The sequence below is a fragment of the Ammospiza caudacuta genome, chromosome 1 (assembly GCF_027887145.1).
Source record: "Ammospiza caudacuta isolate bAmmCau1 chromosome 1, bAmmCau1.pri, whole genome shotgun sequence".
Lineage (NCBI taxonomy): Eukaryota > Metazoa > Chordata > Aves > Passeriformes > Passerellidae > Ammospiza > Ammospiza caudacuta.
This window is the reverse complement of record NC_080593.1, coordinates 19,269,663-19,296,064: the sequence shown is the minus strand read 5'-3', so window position 1 is coordinate 19,296,064 and position 26,402 is coordinate 19,269,663. Positions and strand designations below refer to the sequence as shown.

Below are 26,402 nucleotides of genomic sequence, written 5' to 3'. Positions count from 1 at the left end.
TCTTGGTTAAACTGTTTAATTCCTGGCAAAATTAGCTTAGTTAAAAGGATTTGGGCTGGTTAGAGACAAGGTGATCTCTGAGTCAATCACCTGGTATTTACAGTTCATAAAGGTAGAGATAAAAGTGTTTTGCTTTCAGCTTTGCATCTAGGTTGTCAGTTAACCAATTTTACTTTACTTGAGAACTTAAAAATTCATTCTTTTACTCTCTCAGGCTGATTCCATGAAATAAATTTCTGATATTTCTTCCATTGTGACAGAAATAGAAAGGTGACACTTGGTCATACCTGAATAGAGCATGCACATATTGTCCTGGTGCTTGGTGAGAGTGGTTGGGCAGTTGCTGTTGAACAAATGATGTTCTTTTGAAAGTTTGGACTATCATTTTGATAGAGAAAGATCAGCATGGGTAGTTTTTAAGATTCAGAACAGTTACTGAGTTTTCATATGGCTATTTAGACTTAGACATCTTATCAAGCTGCTCAGTGGGATTTTTGAACCCCTTTTGTCAATCCATATGGTTGCATGTTTTTTTACTAGCTCTCTGTAGAAGCAGTCTGAACAAATAGCTGTGCATTTTGCTGTTCTGCAGAGTTTTGTGTTCACAAAAATTCCACAAATATATAATTAAAGAAATTAAATACTTGAGTGCCACTAGCTTTAAGTAAGTTTCTTTCCCAGCTGCAGTTTCTTTACATCTTCTGACACTGACTGTCTAAGGAAACCATATTACATTGCTAAGAAAAAATGACTTGTTTATGATTAGACTGGAAAAAATACTGAACTTCTGTGTTCTGAGTTTAATTGTTAGTTTTGTCAGACTCACTGTTTTTGTAAAGTATTTGTCTAAACTATTCAAACAAATACGATTTATGTCTGATTCTCTAATCCTCCAAAAATTGATTTCTGCCAGTATGAAAGACTTCTGTTATAGTATAAAGGCTCTGGGATAAGAAGTTATTTTCTCTCAGTTGGCACAATTTTATTCACACTGCCAATGCTTCATTCATGTTTAAGAAAAAAATTAAAAAACTGATTACTTTCTCAGCTCTTTTAGGAAGCACATTTGATTTGTATAGCTTTGATATTTTATTCAGTTTACCATGGAAAATACTTATTTAGTCTGTAAAATGTATGTCCCTTTTTTGGAAATGAAATCTAAATCAGATTTCCCATTCTTATGCATGGACATGTCAGTAGGGGAGCCAAAGCTAAAACCTTGCATTAATTTGCATTAGTATCCCAACAAAAAATACTGTGCAGGTGCAGAGATGCAGATAGATAGACATCTTTGAAGAAAAATGAACGAAGATCTTTGAAACAGAAGCCATATCTCTGTTTTTAGTTCAGTTTCTTTTGTTGATTAAGTGATTATTGTAAAGATGGGTAATACTAACAACAGTGCATTCATAAATGCTGGTTATTATTGAACAATTTCAGTTGATGCACTTTGAAAACAAATATAAATACTTGATTTACTTTATAAACTTACATTATAAAACATTCAGAACATTAATGTGTTTTCCAAATAGCACAGGACATTATTGCCATATCTCTTCAGTTTTGATAACACTTGATGCGATATAGATTGGGTTATGTTAATGGTGAAGCTGAACTGAGTTTCTATTGTCTTTACAACTTACAGAAATATAAAGAGAAAGATAAACACAAGCAAAAATATAAGAAGCAGTCGGAGTCCTCCCCATCTTTGGTTCCATCTCTTACTGTAACTACAGAAAAAGTAAGTCAATGTGTTTTTTCTCTTCCACTTCAGTTACTTATGTCAAAATTTCATGATGTAATCATTCTACTATATATACAGGAGCTTTATAATGGTATAAATTCTAGAATTATGAAGCACTCTTAGTATTTTTTCCTGTAATGTAAAATCCTAAAATACTTGAAGGTTTTCATATGGAGAAAGGCTTAGAGTTTTGTACTTAAATTTTGATTCAGGTGCCAGTGATACTCCAGTAAATTTTCCTTAACTAAGGTATATTTAACAACTTGAGAAGTTTTAGAAAGTCTTTCCTTCAAAATTCACTTGTGTTAGCTGAGCTGACACTGAACCTGTAAGCATTTAAAACTGGTAGTTATGAAATTACAGCTCACACTTCATAACACTTATAATTTCCCTTATTAGCAGGTTGTTCTGTTATCTTCTCTGACCTTCCCTTTCTGTTGATGTGTTAGAAAATACCTAATTCCAGCAGGAACATACAGGGTCAAATAATAACAGTTCTCATTGTACTCTTGTACAAGCAAGAATCACTTCTGCTACCCACCAGTAAAATGACACTAATGTTGGTGTTACAGAGTGGGCAGTACTGTTGAGAAGTGGGGTTTCTGATTTCAGACTTGGAAAGAACGTGTCCCATTCATGTGGAGATGTTTGACATCAGAGTCAGGGAATCATGGTTTGAGTTGAATTGTGCTTAATATGCACAGATCATCCTGTAAGGTGCTGAGGCTTGTGTTAACTGTGTGTGCTTTGGTTGCTGAGGTGTTGCATTCAACAAATGTGTGTTTGCATATGGTACACCAAGACCTCATCAGGACAGGCTGAAACAATTGAAATACCAAGTTCTCTGAACAATTGAAATACCAATACTTTCTCTGGTCTCTGGAAGTATTCTCTCAACTAGTGGTATCAATTTCAAGAATAATCTCCAAGAAAGTTAGATTTTTAGTATGCTTTGCATATTTCTTTATTCTCCATAGTAAGATTATTAACTTGAGAATTTGTAACTGCTAACATCCCATTATTAGGAGCTCACACTTCTGTTGAGAGTCTTGTTTCTTGTTCTGCTGTATTCTCTTTGATGCTCTTGTGTCCAGTGAGACTTAGTAGTCAGTGGTTTTCTGAAACTCAATAACTCTCTGTTAAAAAAAAATAGACGAAAAGGTAGAATCAATTTACCACTTTGCTGGTTTAAGTGACATTAGAGATTGCAATCAGCGAGTGTGACAGTTTCTGTTGAAATTAGGTTGTAGTATTGACTGGTCCACATGATTGGTTATTTCATTTATTAATTTGCCCTAAACATATTCCTTTTGAGTCTGAGACAACTTCTAAAATTCATAACCTGTAAGAGAGGCTTTGTGGGAACTTGTATGGAAACTTCTTTAAATTTTACTACCTTTGTTTAGTTTTTATACTGTGTATGATCTTACATTTCTTGAATTATATCCCTCTTGTACTCTGATTATCTAATAATCATAAGTTTTTACAAGAAGTGATATTATTGTATATTTCTGTAAAAGTTAAAAAAATATATGGAAATATTGATTATCTGTTGCATCCTGCCTATGGGAATTTGCTTTTAATGCCAGAGACACAGTTGGATTCTGCTTTTCTGCTAAGCTTATTTCTAATTGCTTTGTCCTCCCTATCTTTTCCCTAATTACAAGGTTTACTGCTATGGATAGTCACAGGGATGAGCTAGGGCAAACGCTAAAGTGAACAGAAAATCTCTAATTCTAGAACTTTAATCATAACTTCATTAAATGAAAACAGAATATTAATTCTGGAATTTGAATATAGTCATGCCCTTTTCGTTTTTTAATTTAATCTTTTGCATGTGGATTTTCTTTACCTAACCTGTTTGCATCATTTATTGACTTTTTTATAGTGGTTCAAATCATCAGGAAAATTGATGTTCAGCTTTTTATTGGTGTTTTTATTGGAAAATTACTGTTCAGAGGTTCCTAAGTGCAATCATGTATTTTTAAAAAGTATCTACTGGATATATAGAAGTGTTTTTTTTTTATTTTTACTATGGCTACTTCCTTCAGTTAATTTTTTTCCTAAGTCCTTTTAACACCATTTACAGAAATTTGCTTTTCTAGATTATAAACTTGTTCCTCAAAACATTGAAATTTTAGTAATGAAACAAGCTTTATTTTTTTCTAAGATGAATATTTGGTTCAGAATATTGCATTAATGTATTCCTTTTATGTGTCCTTTTAACTGGAATTGCTAGAATTGTTTTGAACCTGATCTCTATTTCACAGCAGTCTTCCTTTGTATTGAATGCATGACTTTATTGTGGTATATAATCACTTCTGCTACCATAAAGTTCCTGTGGAGGAAACTGAAATTTGAAATGAAATTTGTTTTTCCTTTTTAAAGATGTTAAACCATTTAATCCAGTGGTAATGACCATTTATGCAGGTGATGTCTTAAAGCATGTTTTTATCTGGATGAGTGGTTTCTTTAGATAAAATCATGAAAGACTGCACGATAAACTGAATTTACCTTCTGTTAGTGAGGTTGAATTGCCTGTTGGTTCTGCAGACTTTAATTCCAAGAAATTTTACTGAGATTCCAGCCTCTGCTATTTTGAGAGGCACTTTTGTGCATCCCTGTCATGTCATAGCAAATGTTGTTCAGTCTGAATCAGTTAAGTTTGAAAAAGTTTGAAATAAGAAATGCCTGACTACTCTTTGATTAATATATTAGCACTACATTTTTTCACTTTTGGGATGTAGATATAGAATGTGTGAAGAAGAACTACAATGACTTAGGAATTTGAATTCTTTACTACCTCTTCTTCTGCCTGCCTTCTTAGTTGGGAGGAGCCATCAGCCCCATATTTACTCCTGGTAAAAAATTTCTGTCTCATGTTTTGAGCTTTGGCTCCCTCCAGCAGTGTGGGGAGATGGGGACTGAGGGTTGTGGTCAGTTTGTCACTGGTTGCTCCTGCAGCTGCTTAAGGAGAAGAGTCCTCCCCCAGCTCCAGCATCCCTCCCATGGGAGACAGTCCTTCACAAACTCCTCCATCCTGAGTCCATCCCATGGGCTGCATTTCTCCATTGGCTGCTGCAGCACGGATCACTTCTCCACAGGGTGCAGTGCTCAAGCACAGCCTGCCTCCAGTGTGGATCCCCCACAGTGAGGAAACCTGCTCCATCATGGGCTCCTTTCTCCATGGGTCTCCAGGTCCTGCCAGGAGCCTGTTCCATGGGGTCACAGCCTCCTCTCAGGCATCCACTTGTTCTGGTGTGGTTTCTTCCAGGGCTGCAGGTTGATCTCTGCATCCCCATGGCTACAGGGGCACAGCTGCCTCACCATGGTCTTCATGGGATGCAGGGGAGTCTCAGCTCTGGTGCCTGGAGCACCTCCTCCTTCTCTTTTTTCACTGACCTTGGTGTCTGCAGAGTTGATTCTCTCACATGTTCTTGTTCCTTCTCTGGCTGCAGTTACATCTGCCCAATAACCCTTTTTGGGTTTTCCTTCTTCAGTATTTTGTCACAGAGGTGTTGCCACTATTTCTGATGGGCTCAGCCCTGGCCAGCTTTGGGTCAGTCCTGAAGCCAGCTGGAATTGGCTCTCCTGGACAAGGAGCAGCTTCTCAGACAAGCCCCCCTCCCCATAGCCCCCCACATCTACCAAAACCTGGCCATGCAAACTCAGTTGGTTTTGGGGGGTTTTTTGGGTTGGTTGGTTTTTGCTCAGACCCTGCTCTTACCATCTGGCATTTTTGTGGAGAATTACCTGCTGTGGTCCTTCCCCTCTCTGTGCAAGGGTACAGCCCTGTACTGATCTGCACAGGGCTAAAGGCCACTCAAACCTTGGCACGTACTGTGTGTACCAAGACTGATTACTGCATGTTTACCATAAATCCCCAGAAGTTTTAAGACTTGCTGCAGATGGATGGTGTTGCTCTTCAGGGTGCACAGTGATGGATGGAGAATGTAAAAATGACAGTAGCTCTCTGTGCTTAGGGTATATTTCATCATGTTTGTGTTATGATTCTCTGAGTAAGCATGTAGATTTCAGTACACCTTACAGCACCTTCTGAAACACAAATAGCTGTGGGAGCAAAATTTTCCAAAGCAGAACTGTGTTGTGCATGCATATTCTTCAAAATCTGCCAGGAGTGGGCTTCAGACTTGCAGTCAAACCAAATCACAGCACAGTGTTTGTAAATTAATGCCTACTTGTCATTTTCTGGCCTGGTATGCAAATAGATTGAAGTATTTGCTTTCCTCAAAGCTTGTATATTTAGTTGTCTTCTGTAATTTGCAACTGAAAAGTAAGGTTTATGTAAATGGCTTAGCTATTTTAATAAAATATGGAAAACTTTGTACAGCTGCTATACAAAGCTTTCTGTAAAGATGAAGAAACATTCTGTTGTAGGCCTAAATTCAGCAAGCATCCCACTTGGGGCAGGGAAAATGTGTGTGTATGCTCAGTTTTAAGAGGCATGTGTTTGTATAGTCTTTAATGGAGATAACTGTGGGTACTATTTTAAATTCTATTCTGTAAAGAACTGAAAACCAGACAAGCTCTTTTTGAACAGATGAGTAATTTCTTGGTTTGATCTATACATTGTTTAAAAAAGCTGTTTTACTAGGTGTCTTGAGTATAAATAAGAGTAGATTTTTTTTCTTTTTCCTGATTTTGCTTTCATTTTCTTTCTTACATTATTCAAATTCTGTTACCACAACTCCACATTTTTTTCAATCACGAGAACAATAATATTCCCTTGTATGGCTTCCTAATATTGTGCATACAGTTTCCCTTCCCACCTAATTACTTTCTGTGAAACCTCTTTTGATTATTGTTCACCAGTAGGAACAATTCTGGTAAAATTTAACAGACAAATAATGGACCTAAAGACGAAATTTTTGAAAGCCCTATGGAGAGTGTATGAATGTAGGAAAAGGGCTGGAAATCTTGGGGGTGGATAGGGGTTGAGGAAGAAATTTGCATTGGGAGCTCAGGGGTGTTTTTGTGCCTGTCAGAGAGTGGGTTTGAAGTAAGTGTGTCTTGGTCACCTGTCTCATGTGTCTTCCTTACTTGGTGATCCTAAAGGAATTGGATGGATGGGGGATGGTTCACATGCCAGGGAGCTGATTTTGGTTTGGTGTGGAGGCTATAAAGTCATAAAATTCCAAGTTCTTGGTTTTGACATCTTGAACAGTTTCACCGCTGATGCAACAATTCCAGTTTAAGAAAAAAGGCATAAAGTTGTATGTTCAGAAAAGCATTAAAAGTTTATTTTCTAATTTTTAATTTTAAGCATAAAATAACAATATCCTATTTAAATAGACTATAAAGATCATACCCAGGAGATTTTTCCATTTACCTCAGTGAAGTAAAAATTTCAACCAAAGCCATTATGCATTTTTTTACACAAAATGATGTTTTATGTACTTGAGTTGTTTGCTGAGAATCTTCAGAGTTCAGCTGCTGTAATTTCTGCTGTTTCTAGTTACATTAGTATTTGAACAGTTCTGTGTTTGTTTGAAAGAATGAGGTCCTTTAAACAGTTGTGAGAGTTTTTTGTGTGACTTGTTTCTTTAATTTCTTCTCTCTTTTAAAATGCCAGACATACACAAGCACTAGCAACAACTCCATGTCAGGCTCCTTGAAGCGGTTGGAAGATACCTCAGCTCGATTTACAAATGCAAATTTCCAGGAAGTTCCTACACATGTTTCAAGTGGAAAAGATTCTTCAGAGGCTAGAGGGTCAGAGAGCAAAGGGAAGAAATCTGCAGGTCACAGCTCAGGTCAGAGGGGAAGAAAGCCTGGTGCTGGAAGAAATCCAGGAACAGCTGTGACTGCAGCTAGCCCTTTTCAGCAAGGTACTGATTGTTAAGTGTAACACAACTTCTGCTTTGACATGAATTAGAAATTTTTTGTATGCAGAACTTGAAAAGTAGTTAATCTTTCATCCTCAATATTGAGAAAGTTATTTCACTTTAAACCTAACATTTTCAGGGTAAACATGTTTGTTGCTATAGCATGAAAAAGAAAGTTGTACATTTTAAAAAGGCAGAACTGATGCTTTTGTTCAGACTGTTGAGGTTTTCTCTTTAGCTTAAACAGAAGTGTCTTTATGTGCCAGAAAGTTAGTCTGGGGTAAACTTTATTATGAATTTGAGTCCAGAGGTCTTAGCTCTTTGAGAGAGTAATACTGATGTTTTTTAGTCAGTGCACTGGCTAAAGAACAGAACTGGACTACCTAATGCATAGGATGCATTGGCCCTTCAGTAATTTTTCAAGATGCAGATATTGAAAATATACAATTTCCTTCAGAGTGCAAGACCTTTCTACTTAATTGTTTTGTCATTGAAATATATGAACAGAAGTCAAGTATGTTAAAAGTATGCAAGGTTTATTTGCCTTAGGTAGTACAAAATCTGTTACTTTTTGAGCTTGCTAAAACGTAGTACATGCACTATGAACACTTCTTAAAAGCAAATTTTATTATGGCATCTTTATCAGAATTGAAAAATTATCAAAAAAATTAAAAGTTTATTTTCAAATTCCTTAATTAATAAAACATGTTATTTGGAAACAACACACTAGGTCTTCTATAAAGTAATTTTTAGTAACTTTCACTGTGGTGTCTAGTAGTTGACTGTTGTTTATGCTTTGTGGTGGTGATTTTCCTTCTGAATTTATTTATGCAGTGAACACTTGTAAATTTGTCTAGAGCTCTTTCAGTATTTCAGGTTTTTTTTACTTGAAAGAAGAGGAAGGTTTTTTTTTTTTAAATTCTCAAAACTTTGAAAATTGCCTTCTGTAATTCCTCATTTAAAGAAAAAGTCCTACTGCAGATTGCAAAATAGATCTTAATTATGTGCATGCAGTTTCTTCTGGGCTGCATTAAGGGAAGTTGATATAACTTATTTAAAATACAAAACAATTATATTTAAAGTCTTTTAGTTAACTTTATATGTAATTTTATTTTAAATAAATTTTATTATAAGTGGAATTTGTAACAATGTTGAGTGGAGTACTAATGATAAAACACTAGCTTTTAAAGGACATGGGTTTTTTATACCTAATGTCACAGTTAGGAATATTTTCTTGATGTTTGTCTTCAGTCTGAATTCTGTGAAACAGTACCCACAGACACCCACCTGTATAAAATCAGTGAATTTTAGTGCATGTAGATGTTTGTATTTCCCAAGAGTGCTTCATTTTCTGCCTTGAATACAGTAATACAGTGATGAAATGACTGCATTCCAAGTACTGAAGAAGGAATGTAATTCTGTTGCACAAAAGATCTTTATAGTTCTGTGACAGTGCTAAAGAAGTCTTAAAATGCCAATTTCATACACTGTTTTTCACTTTCTCTCTTACACTTTTGAAAAGTGTCTTCTATGAGCTCCTCCTCGGCTGGGGAGAATTAAGCCCAGTTGTTGTTGTTTCCTTGACCTCTGCCAGACTCTTGATTTTAGGCAGAATTGGTAAGGAAGATTGTGGGCATAGTGTATATGTGATCATAGCACATTTCTATCAGCTTTCATTTTATATAGTTGTATGTTCAAAAAAACTGCTCCAATTTGCACCAAGTGTTTGTTATGGCTTCCAAACGTGATGGATGTTAAAGGTGCCTAAGCAACAAGATTGTTATTCTTCTTTTACTCATTTTCACCTGTTTGTGCCCCAGATGCAAATTTGAATCTCAGACAGGAATCTGAGACTCATATCCAGCAAAGTGAAGATCAGCAGGAGAACCAATCCAATGAGTTATTTAAAGAATTCTTTAGCTCTTGGTAAAGCTTTTCATAGTCTTTCACATTAAAATTTTTTATTCTAAGACCATAATACTTCCCATCGGTTTTCATCAGCTACAGGGAAAGACATAATTGTACTTCTTTCTCTTTTTAGGAAGCTTTTTGGGCACTCCTGGGAGCATAAAGTCATCTTCTGGAAGTTCAGTTCAGTCTCCCCAAGACTTTTTGAGTTTTACAGACACAGATCTGCGAAGTGACAGTTTCACACATTCTCAACAGGCTTCGTCAACCAAAGATGTACATAAAGGAGAGGCTGGGAGCCAAGAGGGTGGAGTCAATTGTTTCACTTCCTTAATTGGTCTTCCTACATCGTCAGCAGCTGTTCCCCAGTCTAAAAACTTTGACGGCTCACCTGGAGACATAAGTAACTCAAGCCTTACTCCTACAGCATACAAACGAGCTCAAACTTCTGGACTAGAAGAAGAAACTGTAACAGAGAAGAAACGGAAAGGAAATAAGCAAAGTAAACATGGGCCTGGTAGACCTAAAGGAAATAAAAGTCAAGAAAGTCTTTCCCATCTTTCAGTTTCTTCTGCTTCCCCAACTTCATCTGTGGCATCTGCTGCAGGAAGTGTGACAAGCTCTGGTCTTCAAAAATCTCCAACTTTGCTCAGGAATGGAAGTTTACAGAGTCTTAGTGTTGGTTCATCTCCAGTGGGTTCAGGTAGGCATCTATTGAATTTGTTTTTTTACCTCAAAATATGTTTTTATTATTTTAGCTATAATTCTGAGTATGCTTTTCAGGAACATAGTATCATATAAAGTATCATGAAAATCACACTGGGGGAAAAAGGACTGTTGGAAAAGTAAGTTTTGTTCCATGTATAGGTGCCACTGTGCTGTAGGTGGCTGTAGTAGGTGGACCTGTGTATTGACCTAGAGGCTATATAAATGCAGGTTTTGAAGCTGTAGGGGGAAAAGTTGCATGTAAATAGGTTATTTGAAAATTATGTGTGACAGGTTTAGCTAAAAAAAAAAGAGTGATAGTATTGACTTGATTGTCTGTGTGTTCAGTTACACAGAGAAAACAAAATTGGTACTCAGGTATGTCAGCTTTGCTGAATGTGTCCCTCAGTTCCATTTTATCTACCTGGAGAATGACCAGTTTAAACATGTAAAATTATATTCTGAGTCTGGACTCCTGTGCAGCTGGATGACATTTTCATATTCTTGTGTGCTATTTAGCAATTGAAATTGGCTGGTTTGTTCTTCCTCTGTTCTAAATGTTATGCACATCTGGGGCTGTGAGAGGCTTTCTGTTTCCAGTAAACCTGTGTGTGGAATGGCCTGGCAGGATACTCTTATCTACCAAAGTCTTTGTTGCTCTGAAGTTTCTTTCAAAGCTTTTGTGAAGTAAAAAATAACAAATTACCTCACTTCTGAAACTTCAAACTTTTGTCCTTTTTTTTAAAATTTTTTTTTTCTTAAATTTTCTTTTTCTTCATTTTTCTGATTTGGGGGTAGAGAGAAAGGGAGCTTGAATACTGACTTCTGGGGAGAGTTTTATGCTATTTGTATTATATACTTTTCACTCTATAAGCAAGAGATATTTTTAAAATACTCGTAGTTCAAGGAAAAAAACCCTGTATTTCTTTCAGAACAAGGCAGGTACTTAAAAACTTGATGTCAAAGCCACATTGTTTTAAAGCAGTTTGATACAAATGATCATTTTTATTATGTGTAGTAAAGGCAATAACAGCAGCAGCTATATTAAAAAATACTTTTCCTATATTAAAATCAGTGGAGAAAAATGGCATTTGACAAAACCTCATAGTTTACTACTTTCTTTCTGTTTAAAATACAGTTTTAAGAGCGTGTTTACCTCTTACCTGTTAAGAACAGTGAGCATCTAACAGATTCATATCAGTGTTCTGATTATTATAGTATGAACTTTCTTATTCCTTTATGATCTCTTGGAGGGGGATTACATATTGCTGTAGTTGGGGTAGGAGATAGAAGTACAAGGTCTTGGTTTGAAGTGGGTGACCCACTTATTTATAGTTTCCCTCTTATATTTATTGTAGAACATTCTGCTCTCATCAGCTCCTTGAACAGGCCTTTCCCTGGTCCATTCTTGCTTCCTTTGGCCTCTTCATTACCTCTCACTCTTATAGATAGAAGATGCCAGTGATAATGTTAAACTCTTGGTAAATAAATACATGGATGGAAATAGTGTGTCTGGTTTATTACTCTTATCGTGATATTCAGCCTATGGTTTTACATCTGTTAAGTATACTTAGATTCTTGGTGGCCAGCATTAGACCTCTAAAACAGTGATATTTTCTGAGGATGCCAAGGAACATGGATATGAATAAATGAACAAACAAAATTCATAAACAAAATCACCCTAACAAAACCAGGAAAACCCAGAGATACAAAAACAAATGGGATATCTTTGAGCACGAGCTCTAAATTTGTCCAGAAACTTCTGCTTGAATCACAGCTTATTTTTGTAATGTACTCTTCTCCCTCATCTCCTGTTTTTCTTACACTTGTAGTGCTGTTCTTCTTGCTTCATCATAAGCATTTTTTGGTTTAGTGACCCAAAATAACCCAATTTACCACGATTTTTTATGTTGCAGTGAAAAAGGACATTTGAGTATTACCAGTATTATCAGAAACATGTATTTTCTCAGGAGTAATATTCTAATGTTTCTCTTTTCAATGTCCCCACTACTTTGCTGAGTAACAAGATCCGACAAGCGAATCTCATTTATTTGATCCAAGCTCCCAGATAAGATTTTATGCATCTAAATGTAGTGAGTGAAAACACAGAGTACTCAAGTCAAAAACTTTTTATTGCCTCTTCCTTGGAATTACCTTGATACCTGAAAGAAGCCCAATCAGGAATGAGGTAGACCATACTGAACAAAGCTGCTGAGGCACTTCTGTAGGAATCTCCTCCTCTTTTTTCTAATAGTCTTCCTAACAGCAATGTAAAGCTATCATTCTCTTTCAGTTTTCTGAAGAGTACTTGTAGAGATTCATAAAAATGATGAAAAATATGACTTCACAGATGTATGATAATTGTGTTCATAATTAATGTTCAAATGAGATGAAGTGTGAAGGGAAGCTTATTTTAAAAGGTAACACAGATTCATCATGTGCTATTTATACGTAATTAAGTGTCTTCCCAAAATGTTTTATTCAGAGTGAGTATATTCAGCTAATTTTGTAGAACTATTTGTAATTTCCAAAGTTATCCAGTCCAAAGGGCTTCTCTTTTCCTGTTTAATAACAGGAATGTACCATGAATGTTGGTATAGTATAAGGACAGGTTATTAAAAGTTGTTACAGCACATAAACTCAGGTTGTGTTTGCCATGCAGCAGATCTGATGTGTTCAAGGTTAAACTTGAATGTTCAATCTTTATGCTCTCTGTTATTTTTTTCTGAAATATATTTATAACCTGACAGGAAGCATTTTATGCATTACTTTAACACTGTATTCAAAGGAAAAGAATTAACTGTTAAAAAATGAAATAAAATTTAAATTGGTAGGGTGATAGGGAATTTTTGCAATAAATTAACATTTCATTAGTACTCTCTTTAAAAAAAACCCACCAAAGTTCTGTAGATACCAGCTCATTTACAAACCATACTTCTCTTTTTTTGAGAATTCACAAGCATTTTAAGTTTATTGTCTAAAAAGGCCTAAGTTATTGGAGGAATTGTATAAAGCTGATAATGGTTCGCCCCAAATAGGGTTGGTCTTTGAGTGATTTCAGGATCTGAATCTTTTAATAGGGGAAAGTGTGTATTGATTTAATCTAAACTCAACTACTTTACAGAGCTATCTACCTTTCCAAGTCAAAGCTGCCCAAGCTGTATTCTCAGGATTAAGTTTATTCTCACCATCCTTTTAGGGAATAATATTTAAAGATTTCTAGTCTAGTATTGTAAAGCATTGAGAGCTTGTGTCTCTCAGCAACAGGAAAAAGAACATTTTTGTGTGATGTACAGTACCTTCTGACTTTTTTGGAATAATGTAGCAATGTAAAATGGAAAGAATCAAGTATCAGAAGTTATCTGAAATTTCTGTTTCATGGTTAATAAAGTTCTTGTGCAGTTGTCTTCCAAATTCAGCATGGATATTTGCTGCTGGAATTCTTACAGTGCTTCAGGCACTTCTCTCTTTCTCGGTTCTGCTCTTGTTTTCAAATGTACAACAAATTGTACAGTATCAACTTCAGTAGCTAAGGACTTTAGGGGATTATTTGCTTCAATATTTTAATTTTTGTAAAATTGATTTTATGCGGTTATATGTACTGTAAACCCCAAAAAAAACCATATTTTTTTTTCTTTAAGAAGACTGGAAAAGATTAAATTACCAAGTGGGTCTCAAAATGGTTAGCCCATTGTTTCAGCACCCTTATGTGTCCATCTTCTGGAATTCCTTTGTCCTGATTGAGGTGAAATTAGAATTTGTCTTTCTACATTTTTATCTCTTCACCATATATATTCCGCCCTTAGCCAATCTTCAGTATGCTCTGGTTGGGAACACTGGACACTTCTTGGAATAAAAGACTCATCCAAACCCAGTATTGTGTTTTATTAAAGCAGTATTTCGAATTCTGAGTTGATCTTATCTTGTGCAGTCAAGTTTCAAATGCTGCAGATCAGTTCCATGTATATTTTTTCTCCTTTCCCATCTGATTCAAGCAGTGCTGAAACCTTTGTCAGTGTTACACAGGTTATGCTGTGCTAGGTCATGGTACTGTTAAGCTCATTGTTGCACTGATGACATAAGGGAGCTCTGAGTTTCAAAGTAGAGGAGTAACTTGAAATTATTCTCATTTGGATACCAAGTCCCTCAGTACTTTTGTTCTTTTGTTGAATCTTTAGGATGCTGTGTTTAAAGTTTGACTTTCTCTTGGGAGAAAGATTTTAGGAAAAATTATTCTAAAACAGTTTGTGCTATTATGTTTATCTGCAAAGTGCAGATAAACTTAATAGCACATAAAGCAGAAGTCTTGCTGTGTTAAAAAAGCCAGTTTGTATTCAGAGGAGATAGAATATAAAGCAGAAATTGATACTAATTGATACTAATAGATACTAATGGTATTTGAAGACTAAGCAAACGGTATAGAAAGCATGCAAGGCAAAATCAGTGCATGGAGAATTTCATCCTTCATGTTTGAGGCTTAACAGAAGCGGTGTTGGGATTGGTGAATGGTGTACAAGATTAAAATGTTAAAATTGATGATTGTTGGTGTAGGAAACATGGAGATGTTAATCAGGAAACAGGGAGGAAATCACCTGAGGAAGTAGTTTATGAAAATGAGGATTATCATGAAATGCATCAAAGTTTTTAAGTAAAACATTTGTTATCAGCAGCTAGAGCCAGAAGTATTGACATTTCCTGATGATGAATACCTTGTACTTCCATGCTTTTAGACTGTCAGTGTTAAATTTCAGTGAGTCTTTAAAACTCATGAAGTTATAAGAGAGACTGACAAGTAGTTAATGTTATGCAATTAGGCTGTATCTGGCAGAAGAAAGGAAGATTTTAAGACATACAGAGGTGTAATGACTAGTGGTGGAAATTGAGAGTTATGGAAAATAACTTACTGGACTGATTTGATTTTATTTCCTGATTTTTTAATAGACGTGGCATAGTAAGTGTCTACATTTCAATTGATACAGCATGACATTTTAAATAAAGACTTGTAATGCTAGGAAGTCAGCAAATCCTTCCATTAACTGTAATTAATAGGTAATTTCAATTTTATTTTGTTCATAGAATTATTAAACCAATAATTTTACTTTGTTTTGTTATTTCCCCTTATGCTCAGTTGGTCAGAGCATGGTGCTCTTAACACCAAGGTCACAGCTGTGATCCTCAAGCCACCAAAGGGTTGGACTTAGCAATCTTTGTGAGTCCCTTCCAATTCAGAATAGTCTGCAAAATCTATTGGAAAATGCTGAAATTTTTGACAAAGTCTGGTTATGAGGGCATGGTAAAATGAATCTCTTGGTCAGCAGTACAAACTAAGAGTTATGTTGGTAGAGCTAAAGTAGAAGATTATCTTAGAAAGATGGATGTATACTTGCAGGATAAGGATAGCCTTCTGGGGAAAGAAGGGCTGTAGAGAACAAGGATAAAGGTGATTAATCAGTTGTGTCTGAGTTTGCAGAGCTGAGCTGTGTTTAAAAATGTTTTAATGCATAAACAGCAAGCTAATGAGAAAGGCAGCTCTGCATTCAGAGTGTGTCTGGTCTTTGAATACTGTGTATGGTTCTGCAGTTTGCTCTGTGTAAAGAAAAGAGCTACAAGAAAGGTTCAATGACTGGAAAAAGCACATTATTGGAGAATAGCTAAGGAGTGAGTTTATCAGACATGGATATGTATGAGGAACTGAAAACTGGTACAATGATCCTTAACCTAACAAAGAAGTAAAACATTATCAAGTGAGAGAAAGTAATAGTTGAACAAATCTCAGTTTTGAAAATGTATTTTCTAGAAGATACAGTTTAGTCAAACATATTTATTTGATTTGCATGTGCAGGAGTTCTGGAAGTAAGAAGTCAATGTGCTTGCTAAGATTCTTGTTTGATCCTTACCTATGAACCTAATTCTTTGCTGTATTTTCTCTTTGATTTTTAAATGAAAATGTAGCATGGTGCATCAGTTTAGCATATGAAATGGTTTGTAACTGGACAAATAATGCCGTTCAAAATACAGTAGTTATAGTAAATTTTCAAGCAGCATGGGTCTGCTAGAATTACTTCCCAGCATGGTATGTTCTGTGCTTTTTTAGAGATTGAGAAGTTAAGTCATCTTTGCTGCTCGCTCTGAGGGTTCAGGGTGGTTTCTAAAAACATATGTTGGAAAAAATGTGCTTGGATGTAATAAATAAGAATTCCTTCATTAAGAAGGCTGTGGAAAAAAATACTGAACAATTAAACTTCTAACAGAGATGGGTTTTAAAAACAGTTATGAAAAACTTCTGAATAATGATGGAGAACTGAACATTATGATACTTTAGGGGGAAAAAAGGCTATTGTCATCACTGTGACACTCATTTCAAGAAGGGATAGAAGAATTGCATCACAATTAATTGAAATTACTCCATACATGTTGCAGTTAGCAAAGAACTATATTTACGGTGCTAATTTCCTCCTAAAATATGACTATGAATATGAAAGTTGAGAAGAGGCATATAATGATTGATATATTTAAAACATGCTTTTCAAAGAGTCTGAAGCTCTTTGATAGACTGAAATATCTTTGATTTAAAAATACTTCAATTTACAAAAATGTTTAGAAGCAGGATTGTAATTATTATGCAAAAATAAGTACTCTTCCTGGTCAAGATTTTTTTTTGGTAATTGTGTACTGGTAATTGCTGTTTTCTGGTTTCTTGGTTTTTAGTTTTGTTTGGTTTTTTGGGGGAGATTTTTTTTTTAAGTTTATAGAAAAGCACACTATAGTGCTTAATTGGATGGGCTGCTGAAAACAAGAAGTGTTCAGCCTGTTCCACTCTTGAAGTCTCCAAGCTGCCTGACTTGCCATGGGAGCAGTGTTTGTGCATGAGATGCAAATCAGCTGCCCTGTGAGTGCTGCAAGACCAGAAACTCTTGGAAAATCACTTTGAAACAAAACTTGATTTAAAACAAGGCAACGTTTTCCTTTCTCATAGAATTGTAAAGTTTTTGGTTTTGAGTGAAAACAGATGGGAGTGCTTTCTGAAGGGAAAAAATAATGGCCCAGGGAAGGGAAGCTCTAATAACTGGGGTAGAGCTTCCATGTCAAGCTGCTAAGGCCTGCTAATTTCAGAGAAGATCTTGGCAGCTGTGGAAATGACATAACTAGTTAATTGTTGTATGAGAATGTGTTTATCAGGTTAAAATTAGAAAATAAAACTTTTAAGATTTTATCTTTAAACTAGATTCCCAAATTATGGTGAGTCTGGGCATTAGCTTCTGTTTAAATTTCAAAATACGTCATTATTTATTTCTTTATTATGCTCTGACAGTCAGCAGCAAATAGTATATTTACATTACAAACTTGTAATACATTTCAGATGATAAAAAACCTACAACAAAGTAAAAAAGTCAATATGGGAAAGAGAATTGTAAAGTGTATTTTCTTGACTTCCTTTTAGGTCTTTCATTTAATAACAAAATAAAGAAAATTTTGGTAGTTACTAATATTGGGAGAAAGACATAGTTCTAAACAGCTTAGCAAAAAGATGTAAATATTTCTAAACTGTTTGAAATACTGGTTTTATTCAAGCTTTGTGAGTCTTCTACCCAAATATTAATTAAATAAAAAATACAAGAAATTCTGCAGGTCTAGATTTTTGCCCATACAGAATTATTTGTGGAACTAACATCTAAATATAAACACTTTGAAACATAATAAGTATCTTTATGGTTACACTGACTGTTTATTAGTTGTATCTGTACTGGCAGAGAAGAAAATGGACTGGGAATGGCTTAAAGGCTACTTAAGTTTCTGTGCTTACTACTTTCCAAATTTAGCTATAAATCTGTTTTGTGTGGTAAGGGGAGGTTTTCAGAGAAGTTCATGACCTTTTTGTAAACTGCTTGCTTTTATATTACATTTGACTCATAAGCCTACAAAGTGCCTTGTATATATTTGGTGTTAGGTTTGAACTCCTGATAAAAACGAACTTACTTTGGGCCTGGGTAATCTGCATAAACTGAGCTGCATGAACGAGATCTGGCTGACAGCTTTGCTACTGTTGTTGTCTGCATTGGGAAGAAAATAAATTGCCTGCTTTTCCAGTGGCTGATGGTCTTTGCAGATACATGGAGTAAAAGTATGTGGTGTTATCATTATTACATTTAAAAAAATAAGGGCAGAAAGAGAAAAGGTACTGAACTTTCCAGGTTTGTGCTTAGATTATGTTAGTTCCTTAACTCTTATTATAAAACTAAGAATTATAATTTTAAATTGAGCAGGGGAGTAAGGAGACACTGTGAAGCAGTTAAGATTTCTATCCTATCAGATGTCTTTGTTGAAAAACTTGATATTTGCTTTAGAGGTGTATCCCTTCTCTGAAGATCAAGGATATATTCCTTAATTCTATTGCTGCTTGGAAAATAAAGTGAGATACAAGAGTTAGCTTACTTGTAGCTGTTTAGTTCCCAGAACCTCCTTTAAAATGGCTTAACTTAAAAAAAGGACTTTCAAAATGGTATCAAATTAAGAGGGTTTTTGTGTGTATACATGTATATGTATTTTAAAATGAAAATATTCATCTTCTTGAGTGTGAACATTTTTGAGCATCTGCAGTCAATTACTAGGGTATGGCATTCTTTGTAAGTCAAATGTGAGATAGCAATCAGTCTTTTAACTCCATAAAATCTGTTAAAGGTGACATGGGAACATTAAAAAGTGTGTGTGGGGGAGGGTAGAGAAGAGGCTTGACTATAAAAGGAGCAGTAGGATTTTTTACCCTTCCTTGAAAATTGTACTTTTCAGATCTTACAGACTTGCAAGTCTTTCAGAAATCAAATATATCTGAAAAATAAGTGGTGTGTATGTGTTGATAGTTCTTGAAACTTTTTTGTCCTTCTGAAGACTGTCCAATTCATATGGTAAATTTTTATTGTTGTTGTTGTCAGTCAGAGGTACCAACGCTGCAGTCAGGTTTTTAAAATCAGAAGGAAATGTACTTAGCATTTAAATTTTCCATTTATTTGATGTGAAGAGCTGCAGTACCAGAAGTTAAACTGACTGAAGCTTGTCTCAGGATTATATCTGGGGGAGAGGCTGTGATGTCTAGAGATGTTGTTGATTATCATAATAATTTCTGCAATTCCCTTGCAAAGTTTCAAAAGAAAAGAAAAAAAATAGAAATCTAACATAATACAGTGGCATAAAACAGACTAGTTACCTTAAAATAATTGAGCTTTTCAGTGAAAGATGTTGCTCAGGGAGAAATCCATTAAGATGAGAATGGAGAGATTCATGTGACACTCATATAGGATGACACTCACATTCATATAGGAGCTATACTGCTTTTTAAAACAAATATAATAGGGCTAAGTGTCTGATTATCAAGTCCCTATGCTGCCTTCATATGTAAGTAATGTATTTTTTTCCTCAGGCAGGTTATATGGGTGTGATAGCACCAAGCACAGCAGCTTTCTGAGGCTCCAGGTTGCCTGTGGGGCTGCAGCACATGCACCCCTGCAGTTCTGGCTCTGTAGGGGAGCCTGTGCAGCCAGGTGGGCCCTGGTGGCTCCATGAGCATGAAGAAGTGTCCTTAGGGACAGTAGGTGACAGTGTGTCCCAGTGCCTTTGCACTGTGTGATGTTCTGATACCGTACAAACAAATGTACAAACATTACTGTACCTGCATGATCCCTGTGCACGTCTGAATGGGAGCTCATTGCTCATAAATATCCCCACATGATTAAAACACAGAAAATTGGCAGCAATAAGCCAACATTGTATTTCCAGAAGGTTACTCAAATAAAACTCTCTTTCAGGAATATTAGGCATACCTGAAAAGCTGTTGTAGGAAATTGATATACAGGTATGCCATATACGCAAAGCTACTTCTTATCTGATCCTGAATGTAAAGCCACTTTTTGTCCATTTGAACCAAACTGGGATTTAACACCTAGTTTAGATGCAAACTCATTGCTTCATATTGCTCTTTATATACTTTTTATTCAGCTTTTAAATAGAAGTCTTCATCTTTCAGTGTCAGATTTGGTAGATATGTGAGAAGGCCATAAGTATAACAGGAAGGAAACTGTTCATTTTGACAGTGATCTAGCTTGCTGCATGTGTCTTTGTGAGAGAGAATTTTCTACAGTGGTAGAAAGTTCAGAAAAGGGTCCCCACTTACCTAAGAAACAGGAAAAAAGAGAAAATTTTGGTCATTAAAAAAGTGACTGAGTATCTATGTTCTTTGGACCAGTATAGCTCTAGAAATCTGAGTCGAGCAGGGATTTGTGGAAGCTGGCAATGGAAGTGAAGAATATGAACGTGCAACTGGCACTTCTGCATGAGTAATCCTGTTAGATCCTACATACTTGACTTGGTTTTATTTCTGTTTCCCATTGCTTATTTGTTTTGAACATCTGTGAAATAAGAATGAGTAGAGATTCCAAGTAAATAAAAGAAACCTTAACAGAGCCTCCTCCAGCAAACAAATAAAAAACCAAACACACCCCTCATTCCTCCAAATAAAAAAGTGGCTCATAAGCTGTCAATATAGTTAGCTTTCACATAAGAATGTCAAATGCAAGTTGTTGGAATTTGTTTTATTTGGGTTTTTTCACCTTTTTTTTTCCTTAAAGCATGATAACTGTCATGGACAAATGCCTAATCTGATGGATCTAGGGCTTGGTTACAGCAAATAACATCCTTCCTAGGGACAAAGTCACTTTTTTCTGTTGTGGAAGAGTGGTAAGCTTAGAATGAAACTTAAGGTTTTTATGCATAACCAATTCCCTTAAAAGCAAGTAATGAACAGCCAGAGGTGGTGGCTTGGATATAAGTATTAATACTAAGTCATTTCAGAAATTGAAATGAATGAGCTGGAAGTATTAAAGTTTTTTCTGAGCAGAATTGATTTTAAGGAGGAATAATTGTAAGATTCTAAGTAAAGCAAACAACAACAGCTGCTGTAAGGATTGGATGAAGAGGGGAAAGATTTAGTCAGGACTGAAAGTGTGGGAGGCACCAGAGATGGCAAATTAACGAAAACAATGAGAAGTGAAGTCCAGATATTACAGCATATATATATATATATATATATATATACACATACATACACACACACACACACATATATATAGTTACCATTCACTGTCCCTAGCCTTTCTCAACACCTTAGCATGTTGAATTTCAATTTGGCTGTACATTGTAGCAGAAAACTGGGTGGCTGGGAGGGGAAAGACCTAGCTGCCAATAAAGGCAGTTACACAGGAACCAAGACAGTAGCTCTTTTTTCCTTCCAGAATAAAACACCTTTTTTCATCTGCCTTCTACTAATTTATGGAGTGTGGAAGGGAGTGCTGGTAGGGGAACAGTTCTCCTTCTGTTCTGTGGAGAGGCTTGGGGGGAGTCTAGAATTAGCTCCATCACTCACAAGCAGGGCTGATCTAGTGTTGGCCCTTCCTTGTGTAATTGCATGAGGTCTGTGGTAGAACAGCTAGGGTTTTGTTAGCTCTTTAACTGCATCTCTTCCTCCTTTATCTATGAAGTGTTATCTTAGAGTAGTAAATTTTGCATTGGGACATATCTAGTCTATTCTGCTTGGAAACTTTCTCATACCTCTTGAGTGATGCTTGGGAATGCATTGTATGTGATTGTGTGGATTAGTGGTGGCTCCTGTTTGGTACAGTTTTAAAGAAACAAAAGCAAAAGGTATAGCTTTGGCAGTCTAGGGCTGAGCTTGTTGGAATAAAATAAAAAATAAAGAAGAGGAAAGAAAAAAACCCACCACCACCCTAAGTTTCCTTCCAAACCTACCCAATGGTTCCTTAAATTTGAAAGGGACTTTCTTTAGTGGTGAAAGTAATGATGGATCAAAATGGCTTCTATTTCTTGTGCACAAAAATTGAGCATAACTGGAGAGAATGGATACAATTATAATCAAATAAAGGCTGTGGAGAGTAGGTGTGGGTGAAATGATTCTGCACTTAAGAGTGGCAGACTGCAGTTGCATTGTGTCCTCTGCACCTGAGAAAGAATCTGTCTGTATAGTATAATGTGATTCCAGTCATATCATCTCTGTGCATTTTCGTAATTTTTTTCCTTGTAAATTATGAGTCTAGTTTGTATTTTGTTAGTTCTCTGAAAATTGTTAAGAAGGTTAATTAAGATTATCAGTTTTATTTATTTCAGATTAATGCACTTCTGTCAAATATCATACAGAATTTTGTACATTGTGTGTTTTTTCTGTACCACAAAATTTAAATCCCCAAACATTAGTATTTATGTTTTTTAGAGAACAGACCTTGTAAATTAATGCTTTAATTAAGACATTCCAAATTTTGCAAGTATTTCCATTGATGTACCTTTGGCTAGTTATTCAATTTTAGTCAGTAGATAAAAGTAAAAGCTTTTAAATTTTTTAAAATTGCTTCTTAGTTTTGTAATCTTTGAGTATGAATGACAGACAGTTTAAGATGTCTTAATTCATTCATTTTTTGAAATTACGGTGTTCAGAGGGCCCTTCAGAAGAGTTAAAGACTGGCTTATGACATCAATGTTTAGTAGCTCCCAGTTGTGGCAAGGGTAAAAAGAGAAAAATAAAGCATTAAAGGTAGTTGCCCTCTTGGACCCCAAATAGTTACTGCAGTCAGATCCCAGAGGCTGATGCAGGTATAAAATTCCCCCATGGGAGCGTGACAGAGGTGTTCACCCCACTGTGGTCTATAAAATCATTTGATTACCAAGTCAAACCAGATGTGTAAACTGAGGGCTTCGTTCCATGGTAGTGTGAGAGAGTGAACGAGGAGACTGAAATAATTCTGTAGCCATGGGGTGGTTATCCCAAGCAGGAATAAGCTGGTGGGTTAAGTGCAGGAGGGCTGGCCTCTGCAGCTGGGCACTGCAGTGCTGTGGCGGCTGCATTGGAGACTTCAGTGTGTTCTGGCGCTTCAGGATCAGAGATCAATACCCTCTCAACACCCCAGCCCATGAAGGAAAGGAAGTTCATGTGAGCATCTCCTTTGGTGTACCTCTGGTTGGATGTTCTTTCTGTGTATGTGAGTTGTTGTTGAACTGAGCTCGCTGAAGTCCAGGAGACACAACCGTTTCCTGCTAGACTGCTAGACTTGATTGCTTGAGTTCATCTCTATCTAGCAGTGAAGCAAAACAGATGCCTTGTGATTAAAATTAGCAAGGCAACTTCCGTTTCAGTTTCTAAATTTGTTGCAGACAGTGAAATTAAAATCAGTCTTTTCTTGGGGGGCTGATTGCCACTGGAGAGAATTTGAATTCTTATTTGTAATACTAGCTTTATTGGCTAATTGGCATGTGCTGGAATGTTCTTATAATTGACATTTAATATCTAACCAACACTGATAAAAGAAATACAAGTAAAACATTATAGTGGATAGAAATAAATCCATTTTACAATTTGTGCTACTGTAAATGATCAGAGCTCTAATACAAGAAAGATGTATTCAGGTATATTATTGTTCACTGAAATTCCTGTCTATACATACATTCTTTTGTGTGTCTGTTAAACATGATCTTAACATGAAGCCCTTTTTCTCCTAACTCAAAAGCTTTCATGAAGTTGATGAATGCCATACATAATGGTAAGTTATATTAGAATCTTTTTCAGAGGTTCATTTATCACAAAGGGTAGCCTTTTGTGGAAAAGCCTGATTGAAGGTCTGCATATTCTATGGATTGGGTGAAATACAGGTCTGCAGTGCGTCAATTGTTCAGTACTTGAGTGAAAACTTTGTAGATTGTCTGCAGGAGCCTGATAGGTCAATAGTTCCTCAGTTCTCTTTTTATGATCTTTTTGTATGTGTGAAGTAAAATGATAACAGTTTTATTCCAGTTCTGAGATTCTTTTCTTTAATTTTGTGAATAGTGTTTTCTAGTCCTTCTTCTGTGCTCCATTCATAGGTGTGTTATAGTGATGTCTACCTCAGGCATTCTCCCACTTCCCTTCCTGACTACTTAAATTACTACAAGTAATGCATGTGAAGGCAGCCTTGTTGTGTCCATTCTTTGTTCTGACAGCCTGATGCTGCTCATTTGTGTCACTGATAACAGAACTATCAATTTCAGAGGGAGCAATACTGAATCTTTAATGTATCTAATGGCTGTTTCCTTTTAGTATTCAGCACTGGCTTTTTACCCCTGTTTCTGTATTCACTCATAGCCAGTGGAAATTAAATATCTTATTAAATTAGAACTTGGTTTACTTTTTCAAGGCTGTTGTTAGTTTGTAGGAAACAATCCTAGCTGTATTCATAAGTTACTGGAAGATTTAAAACTCTCATGAGGCTAATTTTGAAGATTATCAAGTTTATTTCTCAGTGTGATATTTAATTGATGTCAGGTGGTCTATTAATAAAAATTGGAAATTTTAATCCATTTTTCCCAGCCTCAAATAGAAGTTTTCTTACTGCTGTGCACATATGTTAGGAGAGCAGTGCTGTGTGCATTGCTAATTGTATTGACTTGAAATTCAGTGAATGCAAAAGAATTTACATGTTTGAAACTTTGCATGGTCAAGTTTTTTGCATTTTAAGGTGGCAGTCATTACGGTTTTATAGAACTTTTGCTTTTTTGCACCAGTCAGGCAGATGTCTAGAGTGGTGGGGTGTCTTAAATAATAAATTTTTTAATATTACATTAACTTTATGTTTCATAGTCTATGTGTGGTGAGAAATATTGAAATTTCTCTAGATTTGCTTTGCTTTAGTAAAATAGGTTTAGCTTTTTTTCCTTTTGATATAGGGTTTCCCTCTCACTCTCCCAGGTATACAATGCTCTGAACCAGCTTTGAGATGAAGGAAAGCAAGCTCACCATTTTTCTGAACAAAAATAAAACACCTGAAGGGTATCTGACAAAGTGTGCTGAATTTGGACTTGGTGAGTTTCTGCTGTTTCATAAGCAGAGCCTTTTTGCTGTTTAATGTTGAAGAGGTATAGATTGGCAAGAGGGTGCAGAACAGAAATCGATGGAATGCCATTTGTGACTTCTTTCCACATTGCACTTTTTGTTTTTTAAACTAGTGGCACAGATAGTTGGAAGGGCATATATTGCCAGGCAATAGTAATGCTTTATATAACTTACTGTTGTGGAACAGCATAATGGTGGCTACATGTTTGTTTTAGAATGGTGTTTGGACAGGATTTATTATCTAATTACCTTGTTGTGGGGTGGTGGTGATGTTTCGTGTTACCTTCTGAGGTTAAGTTGGTTACTTTTCTCCCCCAGTATTGCCTTTCCTTCCCCCCCTCCCCCCATCCTGGTATTGTAGGGCTCTTGTTTTGTCAGAAGCATGTGTCTGGATGGAATCAGTGAGGGTAGGTAGAAATTTAGATAATATGAACAGCAAGAAGAGATCTTGACATGTGTGTTTATATAGGATGAAAAGAAAGTATTAAAACTTGAGATAAATATTTAAATAAAGGAAGATCATTTACTCCAACAGCATATTCAGATTATGTGTCAGGTAGTGCTGAGGATTGTAAACGTCACTGTCAGTAAGAGTTTTGTTGGAGTCTGTGTGAGGAGCTTGTTTTTTCATTGCACTGAGTTTAAGCTGGCTGCAATTGGCAACAAAGTACCAAAAAGAAAACTTGCGAATTTTAGTTTGAGTGGAAACAAATATAAGTTTGGAGCAGAGAGGTTTATTATGAGTGGTTTTGTTATAAAAGTGGCCAAACCCTGTCAGTTGAAATTTGGTGCTGACACACTCTGAAGGAGGAAAGATAATAGCTAAAATATTGAACCAGTTTCAGAGAATCTAGTCCTAAAGAAGAGGACTGGAAAATGGAGCCATGAAAGCTGTTCCATTAAGGTGCCTGCCTCAATAGAAAGGAGTCAAGGCACTTGAAGGCAGACAGTGGCACACTGCAGTTTTGCCAGTAAGAGACATGGTATACTCAGTGCTGTGTTTTGCAGTTGTATAGTCAGCTTCTTATATCTTTGCTTTTTTCAAACCTTTTTCTAAAAACCACAAAATTTGCAGCTGAGAGATGTAAAGTTGTCACTGCTATTCACTGTGTGGTAGCAATGTGCTTTGTCCTCCCAAGTCACTCTGGATCTTACAGTCAAACTGTTTTGATTTGACCTTGCAGTCTCATCTCTTCCTCTATGTGTCTGCCACTGAAAAGGAGCAGGAGGGATGCACATATCTATACATGCATATATGCACATGTAGAGCATATATATC

The 26,402-nt window shown here is 35.9% G+C and overlaps 1 protein-coding gene across 3 annotated transcripts in view; it reads left to right on the top strand.

Annotated features, from left to right (window-relative positions):
* The window catches only part of MLLT10 (MLLT10 histone lysine methyltransferase DOT1L cofactor), a 123,772-nt gene that overhangs the window by 57,916 nt on the left and 39,454 nt on the right, over positions 1 to 26,402 (top strand). For all 3 annotated transcript variants that reach the window (XM_058817299.1, XM_058817216.1, XM_058817372.1), the window contains 3 exons: positions 1,646 to 1,741; positions 7,338 to 7,593; positions 9,632 to 10,201. In XM_058817299.1, coding sequence (XP_058673282.1) covers positions 1,646 to 1,741; positions 7,338 to 7,593; positions 9,632 to 10,201 — 922 coding nt within the window. The remainder of the gene's footprint in view (positions 1 to 1,645; positions 1,742 to 7,337; positions 7,594 to 9,631; positions 10,202 to 26,402) is intronic.